The sequence below is a fragment of the Scyliorhinus canicula genome, chromosome 2, assembly GCF_902713615.1.
Source record: "Scyliorhinus canicula chromosome 2, sScyCan1.1, whole genome shotgun sequence".
In the NCBI taxonomy this organism is placed as follows: Eukaryota; Metazoa; Chordata; class Chondrichthyes; order Carcharhiniformes; family Scyliorhinidae; genus Scyliorhinus; species Scyliorhinus canicula.
This window is the reverse complement of record NC_052147.1, coordinates 19,966,740-19,992,182: the sequence shown is the minus strand read 5'-3', so window position 1 is coordinate 19,992,182 and position 25,443 is coordinate 19,966,740. Positions and strand designations below refer to the sequence as shown.

The 25,443-nt window shown below is 41.7% G+C and overlaps 2 protein-coding genes across 4 annotated transcripts in view; one reads left to right on the top strand and one right to left on the bottom strand.

Moving 5' to 3' along the window:
- Positions 1-2,196, bottom strand: part of setd3 (SET domain containing 3, actin histidine methyltransferase) — a 158,324-nt gene extending 156,128 nt beyond the window's left edge. The window contains exon 1 of one of the 2 annotated variants that reach the window (XM_038774669.1): positions 2,062-2,196. The gene's annotated coding sequence lies outside the window, so the exon portion shown is untranslated. The remainder of the gene's footprint in view (positions 1-2,061) is intronic. The other variant, XM_038774660.1, reaches the window with a different exon arrangement.
- A 283-nt stretch (positions 2,197-2,479) lies between these two features.
- The window catches only part of ccnk (cyclin K), a 30,496-nt gene continuing 7,532 nt past the window's right edge, over positions 2,480-25,443 (top strand). Inside the window, exons 1-9 of one of the 2 annotated variants that reach the window (XM_038774649.1) lie at positions 2,480-2,768; positions 8,454-8,654; positions 12,374-12,455; positions 14,028-14,159; positions 15,858-15,963; positions 18,483-18,540; positions 18,697-18,866; positions 20,316-20,494; positions 20,696-20,729. In XM_038774649.1, coding sequence (XP_038630577.1) covers positions 8,458-8,654; positions 12,374-12,455; positions 14,028-14,159; positions 15,858-15,963; positions 18,483-18,540; positions 18,697-18,866; positions 20,316-20,494; positions 20,696-20,729 — 958 coding nt within the window. In that variant the 5' untranslated portion in view covers positions 2,480-2,768; positions 8,454-8,457. Of the gene's footprint in view, positions 2,769-8,453; positions 8,655-12,373; positions 12,456-14,027; positions 14,160-15,857; positions 15,964-18,461; positions 18,541-18,696; positions 18,867-20,315; positions 20,495-20,695; positions 20,730-25,443 lie in introns of both variants that reach the window. The other variant, XM_038774642.1, reaches the window with a different exon arrangement.

The window sequence follows — 25,443 nt, the reverse complement described above, 5'->3', positions numbered from 1 at the left end:
GGAAAAAAGAGATTTATTTTGGATTGTTTTATTTTGGATTGTTTTAGCAATGGACATAATGGACCAAATGACCCCCTACTGTACTATCAACATCTATGATTCTAAAACAGTTCATTCTTTGACTTGCCATGAGCAGCAGAACAGGGGAAAGCTATACGAAAAAGAAAAAAAATATTGCATTCATGTAGATTGCCTATTTAGTTTTGGTCATTCTGGACATCTAGGCAACCTACCTACAAATGCAAAACATTGCACAATAAAACTTCAAGATCGCAGATACTTATCAGTTCTAAGAAAACAAAGTGCCCTGGTATATAAGTATACCCACACCAACCTTTCAGACGGATTTCAGAGTTTCAGAGAAGCACAATGTTTTTATATATATTAAACCTAAAATGTTGTCCAGACACCATAAAAAGAATCAATGTAAACCATGATTGTAATGTTATCACGACCGTTAAAAATAAGATACTGTCACTTTAAATAGTTACTACCCTAAACCAAAGTTTGTCTTCTGTTGTCCCAGCAAACATTCCTCCTTCAACCAACATCACTAAAAACAGATTAATTAAATCATTGGCTGCTGCATTAGTCTACTTCAAAAAGTTGTATTAAGAATTTTTGGAGGGCCAATCATTAAGAAAACACTTGCATTTTCAGGGTTTCAAAGCATCCCAAAGCACTTTACAGCCAACAGACTATTTTTGAAGTGTAGCCACTGTCTTAATGTTGGAATCATTCCTGTATCGCAACGCGATCTGAACAGTATATCAGCGATACACAAGAGCGCTAGATAAATTCAATCAACATTGCCTCCAGGCACATCCTCCAGATTCAATCGGAGGACCATAAAAAACACACTAGTGCCCTTCTTGAATCCATGTCCTCATTCAGGCAATGCTCCTGCAAAATCAGCTTTGACAGAATGGCCATAGTGTCTGGATGGCTGAAAACCATCTCCCCCGCCAGGTCCTATTCTCTCAACGGGACAACATTCCAGGGAGGACAGAGAAAATTCTTCAAAGACATTTCGGAGCTTTCCTTGAAGTACAGCAGTGTTGACCTTAATAACTGGGAGGAGCTCGTCACTAATCCCTCAAAATGGCAACAACTTGTGCATCAGGTTTTGAGTCCCATTGCCGTAACAATGAAGCAGAGAAGGAAAGAATAGAAAGAAAATCCTGCACTCCAGATCATACTACCTCACAGGATGTCCTGCCCCATGTGCAGGTCAAGAATCAGCCTAATTCTGCTCCTAGGTCTTATGATCTGCTGGCAGAAACTTACAACCCCGAGTAGATAGCATCCTCGCATGGAGGGCTGGCTTTCAATGAGGTATATTGTCATGTAGGAAATGCAGCAGCCAACTTGTTCAGAACAATCTCCCACAAACGACAATATGATAAAAGGTAGATTATTTGGTTTCAGTAATGTTGTCAGATCACTTGGGAAAATTTATCTGCTCTTTTCCGAAATGCTACCATGCATCCGAAAGACAACTGTCAGCCTAGGTTTTTGTCTCACAAGGGTCTGGAGTGGAACTTTCTGAATCCTCGCCAAGCCATCCATGCCTCACAATTCAGTGAACAGCAACTGCCTGCTGTCCTTTACATCAGACAGTGCAGTGAATGGCACTGCCCATTCATATTTAAAATTGAACCGCTCCCTCACCCCCAAAAAGTTCACTCCTTCTACTCAAGTCTTAAAAGCAGCAAGTGACTTTCAACAATTGCTCAACAGCAGAATGAAACAAACATTCTTGATTGTAGCCTGGATTGAACCTGGTCTCACTTTGCACACGCTTTATCCAAAGTCTGGCTTGGTGAGCAAGGTTTAGATTATCCCTGACACCATATTGAGTGTGCAATGGCCAAATAAAGGGTTAAGGCTGGTAGAGGAAGCTCTGCAAGGCCCTGCCTTACCCCCATCACTCACTCATGCTCTAATCACCTTATGCTTATATAGGAGAGCTCAGACAGCCGGGTGCCCACCGCACTTTATACCGACAAGAATTAATGGCAACATTTAAAAAATAAACACCGAAGAGAATAATTAAGCAACCTGAACACCGCAGTTCTTGGATGAAGGTAAATGGGTTCGGCAGTGAGAGCGGAAAAAAACACCCCAGTCAGTCAAGCTTTGCTGCTGACCTCAGCCTAACTTGATAGCTGCCCGAGCTGCACGCCTACCCCCCCATGTCTGGCGCCCATTGGCGGGGCCTGCTGTCAATCACAGGCCAGCTTGAGCCTTCCTCCGATTTCAACTGTCAACCGAGCGCCCCCGCCCTCCCCCGGCCCTACCCCCTCCTAGTGTAGCCCCGCCCCTTCCGTCTGTCCCCCTCCGGGAGGATTACCGCTGATTAGGCGGGTGACGCCAGCCCGCCCCTTCGATGGCAGCTTTCGATTGGTGAGAATGCCCTGTCAATTACAAGACGTCAGGCTCAGACGGGGAGGAGGCGGGCCCGGTCGAGCCGCGCGCCGGCGCAGTTGGTCATTGTCTGCGTGGGGGGTGGTTCATTCAAAATGGCGGCGCCCTATCTCTGACTCGTTTGGGAAGTTAGCGAGTCAGAGTGAAAGTGCCGGCGAGGGGGCAGTTCTTCTTTCGTTGATCGATCCGTCTTCACTCTCGTCGCCTCGGATCCTGCCCCCGCGGCGGGTCGAGACTGAGCCGGCTGATTGCTGAGCGGGGGCAGTGGACTCGATTGGACGGTCGAGGAGAGGGAGCCGAACCTGGTTCAGTGGAGGCTTGGGGCCTCGGCACTGTCTCAGGTTAGAGAGCGCGGCGGGCACATGTCGCCTAGGGAAACTGTGTTGGTTCACCTCTGAACTGCTTTGGGCCGTCTGCTCCTTTTGAGGGGGCGGGGGATAATAGTGAGGTTCATCTCTCAGCTTCGCATCTTCTGGTTGAGGTAGAGTGAAGTGGGGAGGAACATTATACCTCCCCACAAAGGAAATGCGATTTACAGAGTCCTTTCGGTGACCCCTGGATATTTTGTGTTTCCGCTGTTTACCAGTACAGAGAGGGCCGAAGGCGCTCCATGTCTTTGTTGTTTTGGGGGAGCTTAGTAAGGCGAACCGCGCACGTTTGGGGGCAGTGCACCCCTCAGTAGATACATTTCTGCATATGTTATGTCTTTGAGGAATTCCGATCACTTGGTAAAGCTCTGATCAGTTGAGTTGACGAAAATTTTGACCATATTTAGTTCTGTTGTCGAGATGTTTTGAGAACTCGTTTTAGATTATCTGCACGTTTTGAATTTATTTTACAGCCAATTATTTTAGAGCTTATTTTTCATAGCCACTTACACAGAGCACTAAAGTCAGTGAGATAAATTATGATGTTTTGAGAGCTAAACGGTGGTCTGTTCCACCATGGTACAGAAATGCTGTCCGGAGCAGTGACCCCTCTAACAGTGCAGCACTTCTTGGTACTGCAGTAAATTGTGAGCTGCCATTAGGTGTGACAAACTCTTAATGGCCACTCAATTTTCCAAGAAGTACGTGAAATAAAAAGTTCAGGGCAGCACGGTGGCGCAGTGGGTTAGCCCTGTTGCCTCACGGCGCCGAGGTCCCAGGTTCGATCCCGGCTCTGGGTCACTGTCCGTGTGGAGTTTGCACTTTCTCCCCGTGTTTGCGTGGGTTTCACCCCCCCAACCCAAAGATGTGCAAGGTAGGTGGATTGAACATGCTAAATTGCCCCTTAATTGTAAATAAAAAAGAATTGGGTACACTAAATTCATTTTTTTTAAATGAAATAAAAAGTTCACGGTTATATTTCTATTTTAAGTTGGCTTACCTGATCATGGAAAAAGAGTAATTTAAATGTGCAGTGTGTTTTACTGCCTGCACAGTTTTCAAAAATCGTTTTGATTCTGGTTGCCTACCCTAATCATGATATTGTGATGCTTGGGTGTTGTAGCAGCAAGGATTAAACAAAGATGACTGAAATTAATCTCTGTTTAAAGAAGCAGAGTGGTTAGTACTGTTGCTTCAGAGTGCCTGGGACCTGGGTTCGATTCCTGGCTTGGGTCACTGTTCTTGCGTCGTCTGCACGCATGATCTGGGTTCCTCCCACAAAGTCCCAAAAGACGTGCTGTTAGGTAATTTGGACATCCTTAATTCTCTCTGTGTACCTGAACAGGCGCTAGAGTGGCGATGAGGGGATTTTCACAGTAACTTCATTGCAGTGTTAGTGTCACAAGTAGGCTTACACTATTAAAGATTATTATAAAAGAACCATAAGGGCGGTATGTAGCACAGTGGATAGCACTGGGACTGGCGCTGAGGACCCGGGTTCGAATCCTGGCCCTGGGTCACTGTCTGTGTGGAGTTTACACATTCTCCCCATGTTTGCGTGGGTTTCACCCCATGACCCAAAGATGTGCAGGTCAGGTGGATTGGTCACGCTAATTGCCCGTTAATTGGTAAATAAATAATTGGGACTCTAAGTTTTTTTTTAAAGAATCATAAACAGGGCAGTACTAGCAAGAGGGAAGAACTCTTCAAATTTGTGGTTCTACTGAGTGTATGTTTAGTGCAGTAGTAGCCTAGAAAGAGTTAATGAATGTTGAAGCATTCATGTAAGATGTATAATAGAAAGTGAAAGAACAACATTGTGCAAAAGTTTACACACCATTTTCCTAACCACCTTCAGCACTACAAGCTTCCAGCACCTTGGGACCAATTCTTGCCTCTTGTGCATTCCTGATTTATGCTGCTCTGCCATTGACAACTGTTCCTTCTGCTATTAAGCTGTGGACTTCCCATCTCTCTTTTTCATAAATAAAAGCATGAAATGATGGCAATACTCAGCAGGTCTGTTGGCAACTGTGGACAGGGCAATCAAGTTAATATTTCAGGTCTTGCTCTTTCATCTCTCTTTCTTTTCTTAGCCACGCTGTAAAACTTAGTCTTGTTTTTTGAGATAGTATGAGGGCAACTTTGGTTCAGACGTTGACCAAGAATTTGGGTGCCTCTGAACATTTCTCTACATGGCTCAATGTCCAATTTTGGCTGATAATACTCTTGTAAAGTACCTTGAGCTGCTTTGCTGATGGTGCTATATAAATGCAGATGTGTTTTGGGGAAGAAATTCTAGTGCTTTGGGACCTTGGTAGTTAAGGGCAGTGGTAATTCTCACTTAAATCTACTACCTTTCTTCTAAAACTGTGACCTCTCATAGGAAACATCTGCATTGCGTCTACTTTGTCAATACCTTTTATCATCTTATAATTTCATCAATTAGTTCTCTTCTCATTCTTCTGAACTCCAGAGAGTATAGGTTTACCCTGCTCAATCTCTTTGAAAAACAAGCCCCTCATCTCTGGAATCAACCAGTGAACCGTATCCATGTTAAACTCTGTCTTCCACATTTTGGCCCATTTACCTATCCATATCCATTTGCAAATTTCTTATTTCCTCATAGCATCTTATTACCCCACCTATTTTAGTGTCATATGCAAATTTGGCTTCTATCCCTGCATCCAAGTCATTAATATAGATTGTAACTACTTGGGGCCTGAGGAACGATCCCTGTGGATCCACTAGTTTCATCTTGCCAACGAAAAAACTGCCCATTTATCCCGACTCTAGCAAAGTTGTCAAACACGGTTTACCTGTCATAAAACCATACTGACTGATGGATTTCCAAATGTCCTGTTATTACTTCTTTTATAATGGATTTTAACAATTTCCCAAGACAGATGTTAAACTAACGGGTCTATAGTTTCTTACTTTCTGCCTCCCTCCCTTTTTAAATAAGGTCATTACATTAGCATTTTTCCAAACCACTGGAAGCTTTCCTGCATCCAGGCAATTTTGGAATATTTAACCAATTAATTCACTACTCCGCTGCCACTTCCTTTAAGACCCGAGGATGTAGACCATCAGGCCCTGGGGGCCCGTCTGCCTTCAATTCCAATTGTTTGTTTAGTACTTTTCCTCTTTTGATGATTGTTGTTCTAAGTTCCTCCCTTTCTATTACCTCTGCAGTACCTATTGGGGTGGTACTAGTGTCCTCCACCATGAAATCAGACAAAATATTGATTTAACATCTCTGCCGTATCTGTGTTCCCCACTATTAACTCCCTGGTTTCATCCTCCAAGGAGGCCATTCGGTCCATCGAGTCTGCACCGACCCTTGGAAGGAGTACCCTATCTAGGCCCAAGCCCACACCCCATTCCCTATATGTCCACCTAACACTAAGGAGCAATTTAGCATGGCCAATCCACTACCCTGCGCATCTTTGGACTGTGGGAGGAAACTGGAGCACCCGGAGGAAACCCATGCAGACACGGGGAGAACATGGCACAGGCAGCTGGGGCTGGAATTGAACCTGGGTCCGTGGCGCTATGAGGTAGCAGTGCTAACCACTGTGTCATCATGCCGTACGTTCAATTTAGCTACTCTATTCCCTTTTATATAATTATAGAAGCTTTTGTTATAGTTTTTCATATTTTGTGCTAGTTTTCTTTCATTATTTAAATTCATTTATGGGATGTGGGCTTTGCTGGTAAAGGCAGCATTTATTGTCCATCCCCAGTTGCCCTTCAGAAGGTGGTGGTGAGTTGTCATCTTGAACTCCTGCAGACCCTGAGGTGTACGTACACCCACAGGGCTAGGGTCCCAGGTTCGATTCCTGGCTTGGGTCACTGTCTGTGCGGAGTCTGCACCTTCTCCCCATGTCTGGGTGGGATTCCTCCGGTTTCCTCCCACAAGTCCCGAAATACGTGCTTGTTAGGTGAATTGGACATTCTGAATTCTCCCTCAGTGTACCCGAACAGGCGCTGGAATGTGGCGACTAGGGGCTTTTCACAGTAACTTCATTACAGTGTTAATTTAAGCCTACTTGTGACCGGCTCTGGGTCACTGTCCGTGTGGAGTTTGCACATTCTCCCCGTGTCTGCGTGGGTTTCGCCCCCACAACCCAAAAATGTGCAGAGTAGGTGGATTGGCCAAGCTAAATTGCCCCCTTAATTGGAAAAATTAATTGGATAATCTAAATTTATAAAAAAAAAAAAAAAAAAAAAAAAAGCCTACTTGTGACAATAAAATATTATTAAATTATTAGTTATTTCCACATTGTCAGTTAGATGCCAGTGTCATTAACTGTACTTCAGCAGCTTGGCTAGGGGTGCGGCAAGCTCTGGAGCACAAGTCTTCAGTACTTTTGCCGGGATATTGTCAGGGCCCATAGCCGTTGCAGGATCCAGTGTCTTCAGCCGTTTCTTGATACAATGGGGAGTGAATCTTGTTGGCTGAAGACTGACATGCATGATCACTCTCCACATCGAGCCTGTTTCTGGTGAGAACACGAGCTTCCCATTTTAAGGCTAGCTCGGAGATTGAGTAAAGTGGGTGGTAGGATTTATATTTGTTTGAAACTCCTTTTCTTCAGCAGTGCTGAAAATTGATCTATGGTTTTGAAAGACTGAAAACTTAGATTTTAATAAACAGGCTTTATTGGTTCTTTCAGACACTCTATATCGCCAAAGTGAAATACGTTTTCCGGGTGTGAATTGAAGTGGTTTTGCATCCTAAATGAGAATATTATTTTCTTTTGGATGAAATTTGCTGAAATTAACAGGTTTATAATGGAGACTTTTTTCCAGTGATCCACAGCGAATCATAGTTTATATCTCTGTCTCTCCCCGAGCTGAAATGGCTGCTGAATTATGGTTCAAAGCATGCATATAAAACAAGGCTTGTAGGTGTGCCCTGAATCACCTAATCTGATATCTAGCCGTGGTATTGAAAGGTAATTAATGCAACACACATTTGCAGAAATTATCATGTCTCTTAACGTTAATCAAACATTTTAATAGTAGACCAAGGGTAATTAACTCTGTGCTTTACATTGTGGAATTCATTTAGAATGCGGTCGACCACAATCTCAGTACTGTAGAGTTAATGTAAAGTTGACCTTTGTTCTTACCTTGGGTTCCTTCAGTGACACATCCAGGAGTGCTGAGGTCAGTGTTATTTGCACATGGGAATTAAATCTGTCCACGTATGAGATGGGCTTCTCACAAATTAGCAACCATGTGTTTCACTGCGCCAGGACTACTTCCACTGAAGTTCACGGAGCAATAATGGAATTCTCTTCGGAGTCGCATCTGCTAATTTTACTAATGTGTTTATTTGGTTTGAAATTAAAAGCTGTGGCAATATTCCCAATTTATTGGAAAATAAAAACTGGCTTTGTGGAAAAAAACTGACTGTTGATTCCCTGAGTGACCATGTTGCAGTGTTGGCCGAGACCAATTTCACCCCCCCCCCCGCCCCGATGTTCTAATTGAGCTAAAGAATTGACCCCTATTTGCTTTAAATCAATACTTCAATCTAGTATGTTTTTGGAAGGTCAGTAGCTTGATGAAATTTGATACTATTTGTAAAGGTAATTATAAATTTAGCAAATTGATGTGTTAAGTGAAATCCTGCTTACCGGATTCCAGGTAAATGAAGGAAAACAAGGAGAACTCCACCCCGACGACGGCACTGGCAAACGTGGATCTCAGGAAGCCATGCTGGTATTGGGATAAGAAGGATCTTGCGCACACCCCGTCACAGCTAGAGGGTCTTGATCCAGCAACAGAGGCACGCTACCGTCGGGAGGGTGCCAGGTTTATATTTGATGTGGGGACACGTCTTGGGCTGTATCCTTTTGGTGTCTTATCAAAATTTCTGCTTATTGAGGTAAGGATGCCAGCGCTGGGAAATTGGATGTTCTCCTCTCCATTGTCTGGATCTGCCACTCAAATCCTTCTATTAAGGAATATATTGAGTAAATTTCACGTAGGAGTGTCACACCTGGCAAAGACCTGGTTTTGGTCCAATAATTATAGTTAGGTTCAAACCCAGATCACTTAGCTCTTTGATAACACAAACTGCTGGAGACACTCAGCGGGTCTGGCAGCACCAATGGAGAGAAACAGTTAACGTTTCAGTGTGTGACATTTTTTTGACAACCCAGAATATGCATTCTGCCAAAATTTGTACCTTGCTGACTCAATATGTACCTTGCCTTAAAGTTTGAGATTATTTATCTGTTGGATTTCTTGGAAGAAAATGTTGGAGCTTCCAATGCATAGTTCACATCCATCGCTGTTATTTCTTGTATAACTAAGACCGGAGCATTTGTTACTCCTGACTTTACCATCTGAGGATTGATATTCCTACTGAGGAATTAGAAAGTAGCTTGGGTATAATAAGTCCATCCGAGATTATCACTTTGGAAATTGAACCAACATTTCTCATTTATCCAATTCCATCTACAAATTGGGAACCGCAGTTTCCCGGTAGAATTGCCAGGAGCACTGTCTAATAAAGGGATTTGCTGTGATTAAAGCAGGTGCTTTTTATCCTTCATACCCACAGAGCCTGGTTGTGAGCTAGATTGCCTATTATTTTTCTGCTGTCATCACACATTTTAAAATCAAGTATTCCTAAACATGGATTTTTGTTCATTTAGACGAAGGGTTACTGACTTGCAAAATTAACTCTTTCTCTCAATACCGCCAACCGGGTGGCACGGTAGCACAGTGGTTATCACTGTTGCTTCACCGCTCCGGGGTCCCAAGTTCAATTCCCGGCTTGGGTCACTGTCAGTACGGAGTCTGCACGTTCTTCCCCCGTGTCTGCGTGGGTTTCCTCCGGGAGCTCTGGTTTCCTCCCACATTCCGAAAGATGTGCTATTAGGTGAATTGGACATTCTGAAATCTCCCTCTGTGCACCCGAACAGGCGCCGGAATGTGGCGTCTAGGGACTTTCCACAAAAGGTGTTGATTGATATAGAGAGCATGACGGTTGCCATGGAAGTCGGAATCCGCTAAGGAGTCTGTAACAACTCACCTGCCGAATCAACTTTTCACTGCAACTTCATTGCAGTGTTAATGTGAGCCTACTTGTGACAATAAAGATTATTATTATCTTAATGTGTCTGCTGTCGACAAAGATCTATCCATATAAACCCCAAGCTCCTTCCATTCACAGTTTGAACTGTGCCATTAAATTTATATTCCTCCTACCGATCCATTTTGTCAAATGCGTCATCCCACACTTGTCTTTATCAAATTTTATCTGCCACTTGGCTCTCCATTCTGTTAACCTGTTTACATCCTGTGTAGTCAATTTATATCATCCCCACTGTTTGCCACATCAAGTTTGGTATTATAATAATTTGTCAACACATTTTGAAATTATACTCTCCAAAAAGTGATCTTTTTGACTTTTTTAAAATAAATTTAGAGTACCCAATTATTTTTTCCAATTATGGGGCAATTTAGCATGATCAGTCCACCTATCCTGCACACCTTTGGGTTGTGGGGGTGAAACCCACACAGACACGGGGAGAATGTGCAAACTCCACACTGACAGTGACCCAGGGCCGGATTCGAACTTTGTCAAACATTTTCTTTACATCTGTAGGGACAACATTCATTGCATTCTCTTTACTAAGCTCTGTAACTTCATCAAAAAAAGTAATTAGATTAGTCAAAAATGATATACCATTTGCAAATCCTTCCTTGTTCTCTGTAAACTCTAACCTTTCCAAGTGTCTATCAACTCTTTTTTTTTTTCCCTCCCTGATTATTGTTTCTAAAACCTTACCCACCACTGATTTTAAGCTAACTGGTGTATAATTACTGGGAATTCCCTTGCACACTTCCTTGAACATAGATGTCACATTTGCCACTTTGCAAACCTCCCCTATATCTATGGAAGATTTTGACAAACTCTTCCTCGATCTCCATTCCCAACCTTTAGCATCTGAGATGCAAGCCATCTAGACCATGTGACATACCACTCAAAGCATAGCCAACTTTACCCATCTGTCCAGCTAATAAACGTGCCATATATCACCCTCTCTATATAATAGGACCCATCCCTGCTTCTTACTACTGCTGACTCTGTGCATGCTGGTAGGAGATTTTTGGGTTTCCTTTTATATTAACTGCCATTCTATTCTCATATTCTCTCTTTGCCAGTCTTACTTCCCTCTTCACTTCTCAACTGATTGTATTTGTTCCTGTAGATGTACCTGACAAGGTGGATGTAGAAAGGTTGTTTCCTTTTGTGGGTGAGTCCAGAACGAGGTAGCACAATTTTAAAAGCCCTTATGAGGAGAATGTTTTTTAAGGATTGTGTGACTGCCTCAGAAGGTGATGGCTATATGGTCATTGAATATTTTTTAAGGTGCAGAGGTAGATAGATTTTTGTTAGGAAAGAAAATCGGGGGCTATTGGGGGGAGATGGGAATGTGGAACTCTAAACACTGACCTATCAGCAATGATCTTATTGAATGACTGAGCAAGTTCGAAGGGCCAAGTAGCCTACTTATATTTTGTATGCTTGGATGTCCTTGAAGAATTTCCCTGATATGCATCATGTACCATCTTTTTTGTTTCATTATATTCTCTATCTCTCTCTCCCTCTCATCATCCAAGGAGGCCTAACTGGCTCATCTCCCAATGCCTCTTGTTGGAATGTACCTAACCTGAAACATCGCTTCCTTGAAAAAACACCCGTTACAATTTTTCTTATCATACTTGGTTCCATTTTACTCTGGCTAGATCCCTTTCATCCCCTTGAAGCTAGCCCTCTTCCAATTTAGAAGTTCTACTTTAGATTGCTTCATGCTCTTCTCCATTACTTAACTAAAACTTGGGAGTATCTGGAGGGTAATGTGGAAATTTCCTCTTTTTTTGTCAATAGTTGCCCAAACAACTTTTGCATCCTATTGTAGCCATGTCTTGGCCTACCAAACCGTTTTTTAAAATAAATTTCGAGTACCCAATTAATTCTTTTCCAATTAAGGGGCAATTTAGCATGGCCAATCCACCTAACCTGCACATTTTTGGGTTGTGGGAGCGAGACCCACGCAAACATGGGGAGAATGTGCAAACTCCACACGGACAGTGACCCAGGGCCGGGATCGAACCTGGGACCTCGGCGCCGTGAGGCTGCAGTGCTAACCCACTGCGCCGCCGTGCTGCCCTGCCTACCTAACAGTTTTGAATTATAATTCAATGTAATGGCATCTCAGCTATAAACTGATAATTCAGCACTGCTAAGCGATCGAACATGGACCTTCCCAATCATGACTAAATTGCACACTGAGCAATCAACTGGTTCATTGGGGAATTTTGGAAATGTGAGAGATGGGCAGACAGGGTCCAGGGAAAATGGCCCTGGTGTTGATGATGGAATGGTATTTTGCTATTGTAATGGTATCTGTGACAGCAGCAAGTGTCCCCATTCCCAGTGTTTCACGCGTCCTTGCTGCACCCCTGTCCAACTCCTGTATTTTAGTCCTGTTTACAGCTGCCGAGGGAAAGTATTGCAAACTGAACCTTTCTTTAACCAAATCGCCAAGACATTATGACACACTGGCCACGGGAATCATCTATTTTCATCGTTTTTATATGTTTCATTCCTTCAAACAATTTCCAAGATATGTAAGTACCAACAATCGTTCTCAATGAAACCTCAGAGCTTTCTATTGCTGTGAGGATAGCATATGTGCTAATTGAATGACTCGACCTTCGTGATTAAAAAAAAATCCTCACCTTTATTGTTGGAGGGAGACATGGGTGAGGGATTTAAGCAAGCAAAATTTAGACAAAAGGGGACTGGGGTTATCTGCATTCCTGGATAATCTTGAATAGTGTGCAGTTTAGCAGCCGAAAGCAGGATCCAGACATTCATCATCAGTGTGTGATTTACAAAGGGAACTGGATCATGCAGCACCCTTTAAAACTTGTGTTATCTGGTGCTCTCATTTTGTTTCTTAGGCCTTGTTACAATACAAGAAATCATTTTCATAAATGCATCCAGAGCAATGAAGATTTTAAATGTTCCGAGTAGAATAAATTAAAAGTGTGTAATCACCAATTCTAGCATTATACTTGTTCCACTGATGATACAGACATGGGACACTCTTGACTCCAGTCCACAGCACAGGGTTGACTATTGGACTGACAAGAAACTCTATTGTACTCCTTAGTGCAAAGAGCAGAGCAAGCAATAAGTGCAACGTTGCCTATGAGAGCCACAGGCTCTGAAACTGCTGACTGATATTCCAATCAGTAGACCTCAACATGCTGGATCTCTCTCGAAATGGAAGAAAGTAAGTTTTCAAATATTTCCAACCACCTTTGGATGAGCACAGATCTCTACGGATGAGAAAAGCACCCTTCAATGTAACCTAATAATCTGCAGAAATTTGGAAATGGCCATTTCTCTAGAAATGTTACACTGACAGTTTTTCTCCTCATTTAGAATACTTTTTTAGGAGGTAATCTGTTGGATATTGAGTAATTAAGCTGAGGCTGAAATTGGCTCTGTTCTAATCTTTTCGATCAAAGACCATAATGTTTCTGTAGTGCAGTGTGTCCTTGGCCCAGTCCAAACCATTAGTATGCTGGGTTGTGTAAAACAAGGACTGGAGTGTATGTTAAGTCTAGTAATGTCACCATTACACAGGGATGTTGGTTGGACCTGACCTGGAGCCTTGTGGGCCACAGAGTGTCTCTGAGCTGAGACGGGAACATGAAAAGAATGTGGCTAAATGGGAGCTGGAGAATCAAACTTGAGGATAGAAAAATAGGGGCTCTTCCTTCCACCACTCGGTGACAGGCCAAGCATTTCCCCACAGAAAGAGAAAGCTCAACCATTGTTCTAATGTGTAGTTATGAGAGGCTAGTTGCAGATTGGTGCAGGTTGGATACCTGACTGCTCATGTAAGGAAAGAGCAAGGCACAGGAAAACAAATTTAAAAAGAAAACATTTATGTTAGAAAATGTCTGGGGTTTGCAGCAACTGTTATTAATAACGTGTTCTGGTTGGATGGTCAGGGCCGATCCCTGCAGATAAGATATTGTATTGTTGAAACGCACTTTACAAATCACCTGTACAGTGGGCATCACAGATCCACTACTTTAAATAAGTTTTGTTCACCACAGCAAATGTGTCGGACTCTTGTTTCCCTAACTTAACGTTATCTTGTGTTATATGAATTTAATTTGTAGGTCACAGGAGCCTGCTGCCTCTTCCTGGCTGGGAAAGTAGAAGAGACTCCCAAAAAGTGTAAAGACATCATTAAGACTGCTCGAAGTTTGCTGAATGATGTACAATTCTCACAATTTGGAGATGATCCCAAGGTTCGTGTTCATTATAGTTTAGCATGTTTTAAGAATACATATTAACAATGTGGCAAATCATAAGACATTTCTGACCCATGAGGAGGCCACTCGGTCCATTCTAGTACTTTTTAAAGATACCGAGGGCTTCTCTCGCCTCCGCAGCCCGTTACGGTTTGTCAGTTCTAGCTCCATACCGCCCTTTTTTTAGGGTGAAGAAAAAAAAGTTTCATCACATTGTTTTTGTATCTGCAATTCTCTTATCACATTTTGTTTTTAATCATTGCAAGTCACAGGGGCTTCTCCTTAAGTACCTGAAAATCTGACATAAGTTGGTATTCCATTGTGCTTTCTGCTGCAGCAGAGAATTAATCAAGTTCCTCCACCTTGCCCCACCCCACCCACCAAAATAATATTTTCTGGGGTAAGGAAGTATTGGCTAATGAGTGTCCCTTGATGGAACAGTGTGAATTTATATTTGGCGTCTTTGCTGAAATTGTCCCAGAATGAAACTCCTTTTGCAGTGTAATTTCTATTTCTGAGGAATTTGTACATCAACTTCAGTACATGTGCTCCTTCTCTCTGACCCTCAAGCTCATTTGTTGCAAAGTGAAAGGCGAGAGGAGGTAAAGAGTAGAGGCGATGAGAAGAGGAGGATGAAAGAGCCAGACTTTGGAGAACGGGGATGGGGGTTCGTGTCTCGGGGCTCATTATTTTGTCGTCACCTGTTGTAGCGATTTGACAGATAGGTGTGGGCCCCACCTTCGAAAGAATTTGCAGTGAGCACATGCACACTGTTCGTTCTTCTCATCTGCGTTTTAACCCTGACTTTAATGAAGTGCCAAATGAAAATTTAGTTGCTGCCACAAATACTTTCACCAGTAGGAGGGCAGAGATAGAGAAAAGAGGCATTTATGAAAATGTGTTAATGAAGAAACTAGCTGTGGAGCTTTTGGATGCATCTGGACTAGGTTAGATCATCTCATACTTCACCAAGACTTAGAATCTTGTTTTTGTCTATGAAATAGATCCTAGAATTGACTAATTCAGAGAACATACAGTGCAGTAGGAGGCCATTTCGGCCCAACGAGTCTGCACCGACCCACTTAAGCCCTCACTTCCACCCTATCACCGTAACCCAATAACCTTTTTAAACACGAAGGGCAATTTAGCATGGCCAATCCACCTAACCTGCACGTCTTTGGACTGTGGGAGGAAACCGGAGCACCCGGAGGAAACCCACGCAGACACTGGGAGAACGTGCAGTCTCTGCATAGACAGTGACCCAGCGGGGAATCAAACCTGGGACCCTGGCGCTGTGAAGCCACAGTGCTAGCCACTTATGCTACCGTGCTGCCCATTCAAAAAGGTATTATACAGTAAATGGGTTTCTGTAAAGAAAGCAATTCTGCCCAGTGAAACCAACATTCTCTGTACATTGGGAGTTTTTTTTTTGCTTACCCAATTGTCCAAATATTGTAAGTGGGATGTATTGTATTTCTCGAACCAACTTTGGGCATAATTTATGTTAAATCTGTATATATTAATCCATCAGTTTGTTAATCTTCAGAACAATTTGCTGTTAATATATCTCTCACATATAGTGGAGTAATATAATTCTGTGCATGTGTATATTGCTACAGTACTATGATTTTGAAATGGGGTAGCGTTTCACCATGTCTTCACTCATTCTGTTTCTTTGTCTTGTTTCCAAATTAGGAAGAAGTCATGGTTCTCGAGAGGATACTGTTACAGACAATTAAATTTGACTTGCAGGTTGAACATCCCTATCAGTTCTTGCTTAAGTATGCCAAACAGCTTAAAGGTACTGGAATTACATGTTTAAGCAGAGCATCTGCAATCTCAATTTATTGCATTTCTATTTGCTATTTTAACACTGCTTGTTCAGCATAGAAGGCACCACATTTCAAACAAAAACTTAAGCTAGAGCTTCTGATGGCTATGTATTCTGAAAGATCATTTGCAGTAACATATGGGGTAATAATCTGGTGAAACGAGCACGAAATGCATTTTAAAAATTGGCTTTAGTAACGAATAACGTAAGTGACCACCAGGTAATTATTCATTTGGGCTGAGATAATTGTAAATTGCAAGAAAACTTGCGGAAACAACCTTCTGAATACTTCAATTCGACTATAGCCTTTGAATTCGCTATGCTAAATCTTTCTCAAGTGGTTTTGATTTGTGCGTGTTGATATTGACAAGCCAGTTTGCTCTGTGTGATCTATTGGATATTCACACTGAAGGTTTAATGACTTATGCAGTGCTGCATACATATCTAAAGATGTAGTAATATGGCAATGGATGATGTGTCTACACGTGTGTCTAGTACATTTTAGAAGTAAGCGGTGTGATGTCAAGCATGACATGAGTGGTTCAGGCGTACTTGTACCCACCCAATGTATAACTTGCTTTGTAAATGCACAACCTGATATGACACCAAGCCATAGAAAATGGGTCTGGTTTGATCCCTCAACTGTGCTGAGGTAGCTTCTTTTAATGTATTCTGCACAACTGACGCAGAGTGACTCTAAAATTTGAAAAACTTCCTAATGGATCTTTTTGCTGGTTTCACTAATGCAACTGATTACTCTACAATTCCATTCCAAGATTATAACACCCACCCTTTAATGTTTGGAGGTCTTTGAAAGTGCCCTGATTTTCAAGGCCCCAAGGACTTGCCAGGTCACATTTGACCAGCACCCTTTGCAGACTGTTTTAAAAACATCCCCTCTCATCCCTAGAGTTTGCACCATTGCATTTCATATTTTGCTCATCTTCCATTTTTTTTTTAGTATTTGGTTGTAATTCTAGCATCTAAATATGTAGTTGGCTGCCTTTGTTGTATCTGTTGCCTATGGTAATTATTCCTCCCTCCCATCCTCCTCCAGCTCCCCTCCTGCCCACCTGTACCTTCAGGTTTTTATTCCTGCTAGGGTACAAGTCCTGGGCATTCAACCATTTTTGTTGGCTGTGTCCATTCTTTGTGAACCTCACAGGGTTTTTTGAGCTTGGATGGACATTAGTGTCAAACTCCATACTATCTTCATTTTATCCTCAATTTATCCACTTATTGAATTTTTGCAAAATACAAAATTCTGAGCTGCCTTGACCAGATAGATCCCCTGGCTAGAGAGTTCAGAGCTCTGGGCCACACTCACAGGATAAGCAATTAGTCATTTAGGTCTGAGAGAAAATGTCTTTGTTCGGAAGGTTGTGAATCTTTGGAATGCTCTGACACAAAGGGTTCTGGATGCTCTCTTGTTAAATTAATTCAAGACAGATCCATCTAATTTTGGCCACTTGTGGGAGATGGGGATAGGACAGGAAAGTGGAGTTGAGGTAAAAGATCAGCTTATTGAATGGTGCAGCAGCTTTGGGAGCCATGTGGCTTACTGCTCCTGTTTCTTATGATCTTAAATATGCATGTTCCTGGTAGAAGTCACAAGTGAAACAACCATGCCCCCTCAAACTTTTCCTTTTCTTAATTTAAAGAAAAAAGTTGAGGCTATATTTATGAATTTTGTTGGCATCCCCTAATTTTTTTTGGGGGGGATTTTCTCCTGTTTAAATAAGCAGACATTCCCGGGGCTAAGCTTGTGATCTCTCGTGCTAAGTACCATACCATGTGGTGCATTTACAAGGTTGCAGTGTTATATTGAGGAGCGCAAATACTCAGACGTGAACTTGAAGCATGAACTGTACAATGCATGTTGTGCCGGTAGTTATAACCACACCACACAAATAGAGTTAGTTAAAGCGGGGTGTCTAACCTGTATCCCGAGAGCCACCTGTGACCACAGAGCCCCAAAACTCTGGCCTTCAAAGCCTTGAAATCTTCATTCTATTTATACTTTGATTTCCTAACTCTTTAGTTTGTCCTGTGTGAATTTTGTGAAGCCTGGAAATTTGGCAAGGGCTGTTTATTGTGGCCACGGGAAATTGTTAATCTGAACATCCAAGATCATATCAGCACCGTGGGGTATACGCAAGGTAATGGGGATGTAGTTGTGAACTTAATCGGTATCCCAGAGGCTCCATGTTATCTCTTGATCCAAAAAGTTTGGACACCCCGAATTAAATAATCAGTGGTTGAGCTTTGGCAAAACAAGGCATGGAATGTGTTAATACCTAAAGTTAGAATGCTTCCTAAAATGTGTTGTTGATTGTTATATGAAAATAATGAAGTTAATTGCCTTTAATGCCAATAGATGCAGTTTTAAAATAGACAGACGCTAGGCTTTAATCCTAACCTTTTCTTCATTCATAGGTTTTGAACTTCGAGGTTACACATAATGTTAGTCCAATTTTCTCTTTCTGCAGGTGACAAAAATAAACTTCAAAAGCTGGTGCAAATGGCTTGGACCTTTGTAAATGACAGGTAAGCTATCTTTCTAAAATCTATTCTCATTTACAAAGCTGTGACAACTGTTTGTGCATTAACAGAGTAAAATTCTTTATTGCAAACGTTCAGACTACCTCTTTCTGTCTGATGCTTTGCTTTGGTTCCTGGGATGATATACATTTTGTCTTGCAGCCTGTGCACCATGCTGTGTCTGCAGTGGGAGCCGGAGATCATTGCTGTGGCTGTGATGTACCTAGCTGGTAGGCTGTGCAAATTTGAGATCCAGGAGTGGTCAGCAAAGCCCATTTACAGAAGGTGGTGGGAGCAGTTTGTACAGGATGTGCCTGTGGAACTACTGGAAGGTACAGTAAACAGTTCAGATTACCATACAGTGTTGGCAGTATGCTGTGTGTTTCTAACCTTCCATGCTACTATGGTTTCTTTTGTTGCAGTCTTGCCTCTTGATTTCCTTTTATTCCTGTTTCTTTGGTTTTATTATATTATTTTTGGTCTGTGGTCTTAAGCTGAGGCAGCCCGCGAATCAGGGCAGTGTATTCCAGGATTTGTTTTTTGGAGGGAAGAAAACGGATTTATCAGTGCTGAGGGAATCTTAAGAACCGGCTTTGGAGGAAATCCGTCCATTTGGCTGGCAATCTGTGGGTTGGTCAAGGACAGTATTCTGGCTGTCAACAGTCAGTGATTGGTTCCTCTGGGATGCTACTGAGAGAGCTGGTCAAAAGTGATTTGGATCTTGAATGAAGGTGCTTGCTTTCTTTCTCTCTGTCTCTAACTCTCTCATTCTCTCTGTCTCTCTCTCTGTCTCTGCCTCTCTCTCTCTCTCTCTCTCTCTCTCTCTCTGTGATCTCTCTCTCTCTGTCTCTCTCTTTGTCTCTCTCTCTCTCTCTCTTTGTCTCTCTCTCTCTCTTTGTCTCTCTCTCTCTCTCTCCCCCTGACTCTCTGCCTGGCCCATCTTTACTATATAGTTGAACCTGCAAAGAAAGTAAACAGTCTTGCCAGAGAAAACTATCTCAAGCTTAGAAGGAAGAAGCGTAAAAGCGAAAGATTGAACTCCTGAAACACTTTAACTCTGACGTCTTTAATTGAATGGGCGTGTGTGTGGGTAAGGGCTATTACATAGTACATTATTACTGTTAAATAATTAAAGGTTATTTGTGTTAAAATTACAAAACTGGTGACAGCCGTTTATTGGGTTCAGGCTAAGACCTTGGGTAGTTTGAAATAACATCGAATTTCAACTGTGTTGGGCTCCAGATCAAGTGGGCTGGAATTGACCGTGCGCTGTCCCGTGGTGTCGTGGCACCTTATGGAATTTAACCTGAAAAGTTCAAAGATCTTTGTTTCTGTTGTGATATAAAAAACACAAAGCCAGCAAAACAATTGCTTATATATAAGCTATTGTTTTGCTGGCTTTGTGTTTTTTTTTAACAACATGCCATTGGCTTGTTAAATTTAGCAGTTGAGATATAGAACAAGCTTAAAATTGTTTGGTACAATTGATGGGGCACCAGTAGCACTTTTGTGCCAAGAACCTAACCCACTGATTTAGTGAAGATTTGAAGAATCTTTTTTAAATTGAAACTAATACCGATTAATACTCGAATATGTGAATAAAATTAAGGTGCGTCTACTTTGTAACCCAACGCAGTCACTTTAACTTTATCAAAGCTTTTACCAAGTTCAACTTTGATCCATTGTACAAAATCTGTATGCATAACTCAATTGCTAGATGTTTCTCTTGAAATACTCTGTACAGTTATAATGACTGATGTCTTCTTTTTTGTCTCGTGTAGATATTTGCCATCAGATACTGGACCTTTATTCCCAGGGTCAACAACAGATGCCCCAGGCAGCCCAGCAGCAAATGCCAACAATCCCAAGCTTGGAGCAGCCGATACCACCACTACAGGTGCAGCAGACCAAAAAGCTTTCACCTCAGTCAACACCGCCTCGGCAGATCAAACGAGCCGCAGTAAGTGAAGCAACATAAATATAGGTGCAGTCATGTTCTGCTCAAGGTGTATTCCTGGTGATTGAGGGTGCAGTCTGAGAACAAGGAAACATGCCACTGAACCCCATTTATGCTGTTGCAAGTTGTATTATTGTGTTGTTTCTATCATCGTGTCAGTATGTTAAATCTAACCTTTTTTGCATTTGTTCTTCTCTTTGTTAGGTTGCTTCTCCAAAGGAAGATGGCAAGACAATAGGTAGCATTTTTAGACTTTAATCTTCATTGTGCCCACACAGTGATTGTACCATACTTGTCTGTGTATTGTCTGCCCCTTGTTACCCGGAGTTGGTGATGGGTCCATCATTTTTAATGTAACTAGCGTGTTATGGTCCCCATGAGGGAATCATAACCCCAAATAAGCACGTTTACCAAATGACACCAAAGTAGAAATTGCCAACCGGATTTCACTTTTTAACTTTTACCTGAACACAAATCGATGTAAGTTGACATGAATTAACAGGCAAATTATATTTCAAGTAAAAAAAAAGTAAATTTCACTAATAGTCAGTGCAACATAAGATATTCTTATCCTACCACAGATGTGCACATCACTCCCTCCGGCTGGCAGAGTGGTAGCATGGTGGTTAGCATAAATGCTTCACAGCTCCAGGGTCCCAGGTTCGATTCCCGGCTGGGTCACTGTCTGTGCGGAGTCTGCACGTCCTCCCCGTGTGTGCGTCGGTTTCCTCCGGGTGCTCCGGTTTCCTCCCACAGTCTAAAGATGTGCGGGTTAGGTGGATTGGCCATGCTAAATTGCCCGTAGTGTCCTACAAAAAGTAAGGTTAAGGGGGGGTTGTTGGGTTACGGGTATGGGGTGGATACGTGGGTTTGAGTAGGGTGATCATTGCTCGGCACAACATCGAGGGCCGAAGGGCCTGTTCTGTGCTGTACTGTTCTATGTTCTATGTTCCGCGGATGTGGTACTACATTGTGTCATCTGAGAGTACCTTTAAGAAATGGGTGTGTATATAAATATCTGTAGTGAGAGTACCTTTAAGAAATGGGTGTTTACTACTGCAGTGATGTCAGAGTGGGTGGAGCTGGGCTGTCTGTCAGCTTTTTACTTTGGTTTTTGAGCAGGCTGCAGGGTGTGTTTTAGTTTTGTTTTCAGTGTTGGAGCTGAAGCCAGACCAAGCAGGGGTACTGCTGTTCTCTCTGCCATCAAAAGACTATCTCTTGATCATTTGGTGAATTCAGAATTATAAATGTTTTCAGTAGTGACTTTAACCTGATGTGCTTCTGTTAAATGTTTTGTTTTTAAGTTGTGTGGATGTTAAAAAGGATAGCTTAAAGGTTTACTTAGTGTTGTAGTCTTTGGGGGTTGTATTTGAATTAATGGTTGCTAAGATATTTACTGTATATTTTAAAAAGGTTAACGTGAGTTCATAGAACAATCATTGTTTTGCTTTAAAAAATACTTTTCCATTTCTGCTGCACCACACCTGTAGAGTGGGCCGTGTGCTCCCCACACCACAATCTATTAAAAGTTGTGGGTCATGTGAACTCCATGATACACTTTGGGATTCTCTAAACTCTGACCCATAACAAATTGGGGGCTCATCCGAGATAAAAGTGTATTGGATTGGCTTAGTGAACTTAAAGACAGTGAGGGGTGAGCACATTGTGTGTGCTTTTCAGGTGTGGTATTTTAGTTTAAGTAGGGAGTGTGTTGTGGACCATGGCTCTTTCAGAATCTCAAGAGGTTTTTGGGGGTGGAGACTGTCGCCGTACCTTACGGACAGAGACTAAAAGCAGACTTAGATTTGGCAAAAAACATTGCAGTTAACATTACCTGACAAAATGCAAAATGATGAGGTAATAATGGTGCTGGCTAAGCATTTAAAGTTGCCTGAGATACAGTTTCACTCATTGGAAATAGCAAAAATTCAGTTGCAAATTAAACAAATGGAACATGAGATATAAAATTAAAGCAGATTGAATACAAAAGAGAGAGAGGAAAAAGAGAGAGAGAGAGAGATGAAAGAGAAAAAGAGAGAAGAAAGGAAAACAGAAAGAATAGCCGTAGCAGAACAAAAAGAAAGAGAAAGGGAGTTCGAACTTCAGAAAATGGCCATGAAACATGACAGTCAGTTAAAATTGTCAGATATAATGGGAAACGTACAGTTGGTGGATAATGATGAGGGTAGTGAGAAAGAGCATCAAAGTCGAAGGCTTGGTGGGAATCTATTCAAATATATCGATGCATTGCCAAGGTTTGACGAGAAGGAAGTGGAAGCCTTTTTCATTTAATTTGAGAAGGTAGCTAAACAAATGAAATGGCCACAGGGCATGTGGGTATTACTGATTCAAACAAAGCTGGCAGGTAAAACTGGTGAAGTGTTTGCATCACTTCCGGAGGAGGTGTCTGGGACATTTGAGGAGGTGAAAAAAACCATCTTAAGTGCATATGGACTAGTGTCTGAAGCTTACAGCCAAAGGTTTAGAAATGTAAGGAATTTGGTCAAACATACATGGAGTTTGAAAGGATCAAACAGAGTAATTTTGATAGGTGGCGAAGGGCTTTGAAAATAGACCAGACATATGAAGCTCTCGGAGAAATTTATACTTTTGGAGTTTAAAAATTCAATTCATGATGTAGTGAGAATTCATGTGGAAGAGCAGAGGGTTAAAACTGCACGATTAGCAGCAGAAATGGCAGATGATTAGGAATTAGTTCATAAATCAAAGCTTGGTTTCCAACATGAGTTTCAGCCGGTGAGGGATTGAAACTGGGGACATGAGAAATACTCAAGTGGTAAAGGCAAACGTGATCTGATGGGAGATAATAAGGAGAATGTACCTCCAGATTAATAAAGAAATCCAGGAGGGTGGAAAATAAATTAAAAGTTTCAAATGTTTTCACTGTAATAAATTAGGCCATGTAAAGTCAGTGTTGGTGATTGAAGAAAAGCACTGGGAGGGCTGATGTGGTAAAACAGGATAACATAGTGGGTTTGTTAAAGTGGTAAAGGAAAGGCCAAGTGAAGCAAAGGAGGTGCAAAAGATTGTACAGCCTGATCAAGAGATGATTGATAAGAAGGCGCCAGATCTCTTCAAAGAATTTACTTGTGGGTAAAGTTTACTCGTGTATCAGGAGGAGCAGGTAGAGAAGTCACAATTTTAAGAGATGCGGGAGCTAGTCAATGTTTAATGGTAAGAGATGAGGAGTTATGTAGTTTGGGAAGAATGTTGCCAGAAAAGGTGGTAATATGTGGAATTCGGGGTCAGAGGCGTAGTGTTCAATTATAAGATATGGTTGGAAAGTCCAGTGAAGAGTGGTGAAGTGGTAGTAGGAGTAATAGATAAACTATCTTGTCCAAGAATACAGTTTATCTTGGGTAATGATATAGCTGGATCGCAGGTGGGAGTGATGCCTACGGTGGTTGATAAGCCAGTGGAAAATCAGACAACTGAAGTGTTGAAGGACGAATATCCTGGGATTTTTTCGGATTGTGTCGTAACAAGGTCGCAAAGTCACAGGTTAAGACAAGAGGAGAAATCAAAGAGTGAAGATGTAGTTGAAGTGCAATTATCAGAAATGATTTTTGATCAGATGGTTGAAAAAGAACAAGAACAGGTGGAGGATAAGGCGGATATTTTTAGTTCAGGAAAATTGGCAGAGTTACAACAGAAAGATGTTGAAATAAAATGGATGTTTCCGAAAGCATACACGGAAGAGAAATCTGCGTGTATACCATATTGTTATTACCGTAGAAGTGATGTCTTGATGAGGAAATGAAGACCTTTACATATGCAAGCGGATGAAAAGTGGGCAGAAGTTCATCAAGTAGTATTGCCGGTAGGATATAGAAAAGAGGTGTTGCGAGTTGCACGTGAGGTACTAGTGGGAGGTCATTTGGGAATAAGGAAAACTCAAGCTAAAATCCAGAAACATTTTTATTGGCCTGGACTACATAAAGATGTAGTTAAATTTTGTCAATCATGTCAAGTGATAGGGAAATCTCAAGCTGTGATAAAACTAGCGCCCTTAATCCCATTCAAGCATTTGAGAAACCTTTTACAAGGGTCCTAATTGATTGCGTAGGACCGCTTCCTAAAACAAAAGTGGGAATCAATATCTTTTGACAATAATGGATGTGTCTACTAGGTTTCCAGAGGCCATTCCAGTACGTAATATTACACCTAAAAAGATTGTGGAGGAGTTACTTAAATTCTTTACTAGATATGGACTACACACAGAAATACAATCAGATCATGGATCAAATTTTACCTCCAGGTTATTCAAAGAAGTTGTGGATAGCTCAGGAATAAAACAATTTAAATCAACTGCGTACCATCCAGAATTAAAGACATTAAAGACAATGTTGAGGGCTTATTGTCACGATTATCCAGAGGATTGGGATAAAGGAATTCTATTCGTATTGTTTGTAATTAGGGATGCACCTAATGAATCAACCAAATTTAGTCCTTTTGAACTAATTTTTGGTCAGGAGGTAAGAGGACCACTTAAATTAATTAAGGAAAAATTGGTGAGTGAGAAATCAGATATTACATTATTGGATACATATCAAATTTTAGGGAACGATTAAATAGAGCAGGTGAATTGGCTAGACAAAGTTTGTAGTTTTGTCAGTGGAGATAAAGTTTTAGTGTTACCAGTGGTAGGTGAACATTTAAAAGCAAGGTTTTGTGGACCTCATCAAACTGAAAGGAAATGAAGTGAGGTGAATTATGTGGTGAAAACTCACCGAGTCTGTCATGTGAATATGCTTATGTACTTTGAAAGGTAAGGAGAGAAAAAGGAGAAGGTTTTAATGATTCTAACTCAAAGTGACAAACCAAATCCAGATGATGGTTTGACATACCTCAAATTAAATTAGAAAACGAGGATGTTCTTAGAAATTGGGATAAATTGTTTAATTACCTTCCAGAGGAAAAACGGACTGACC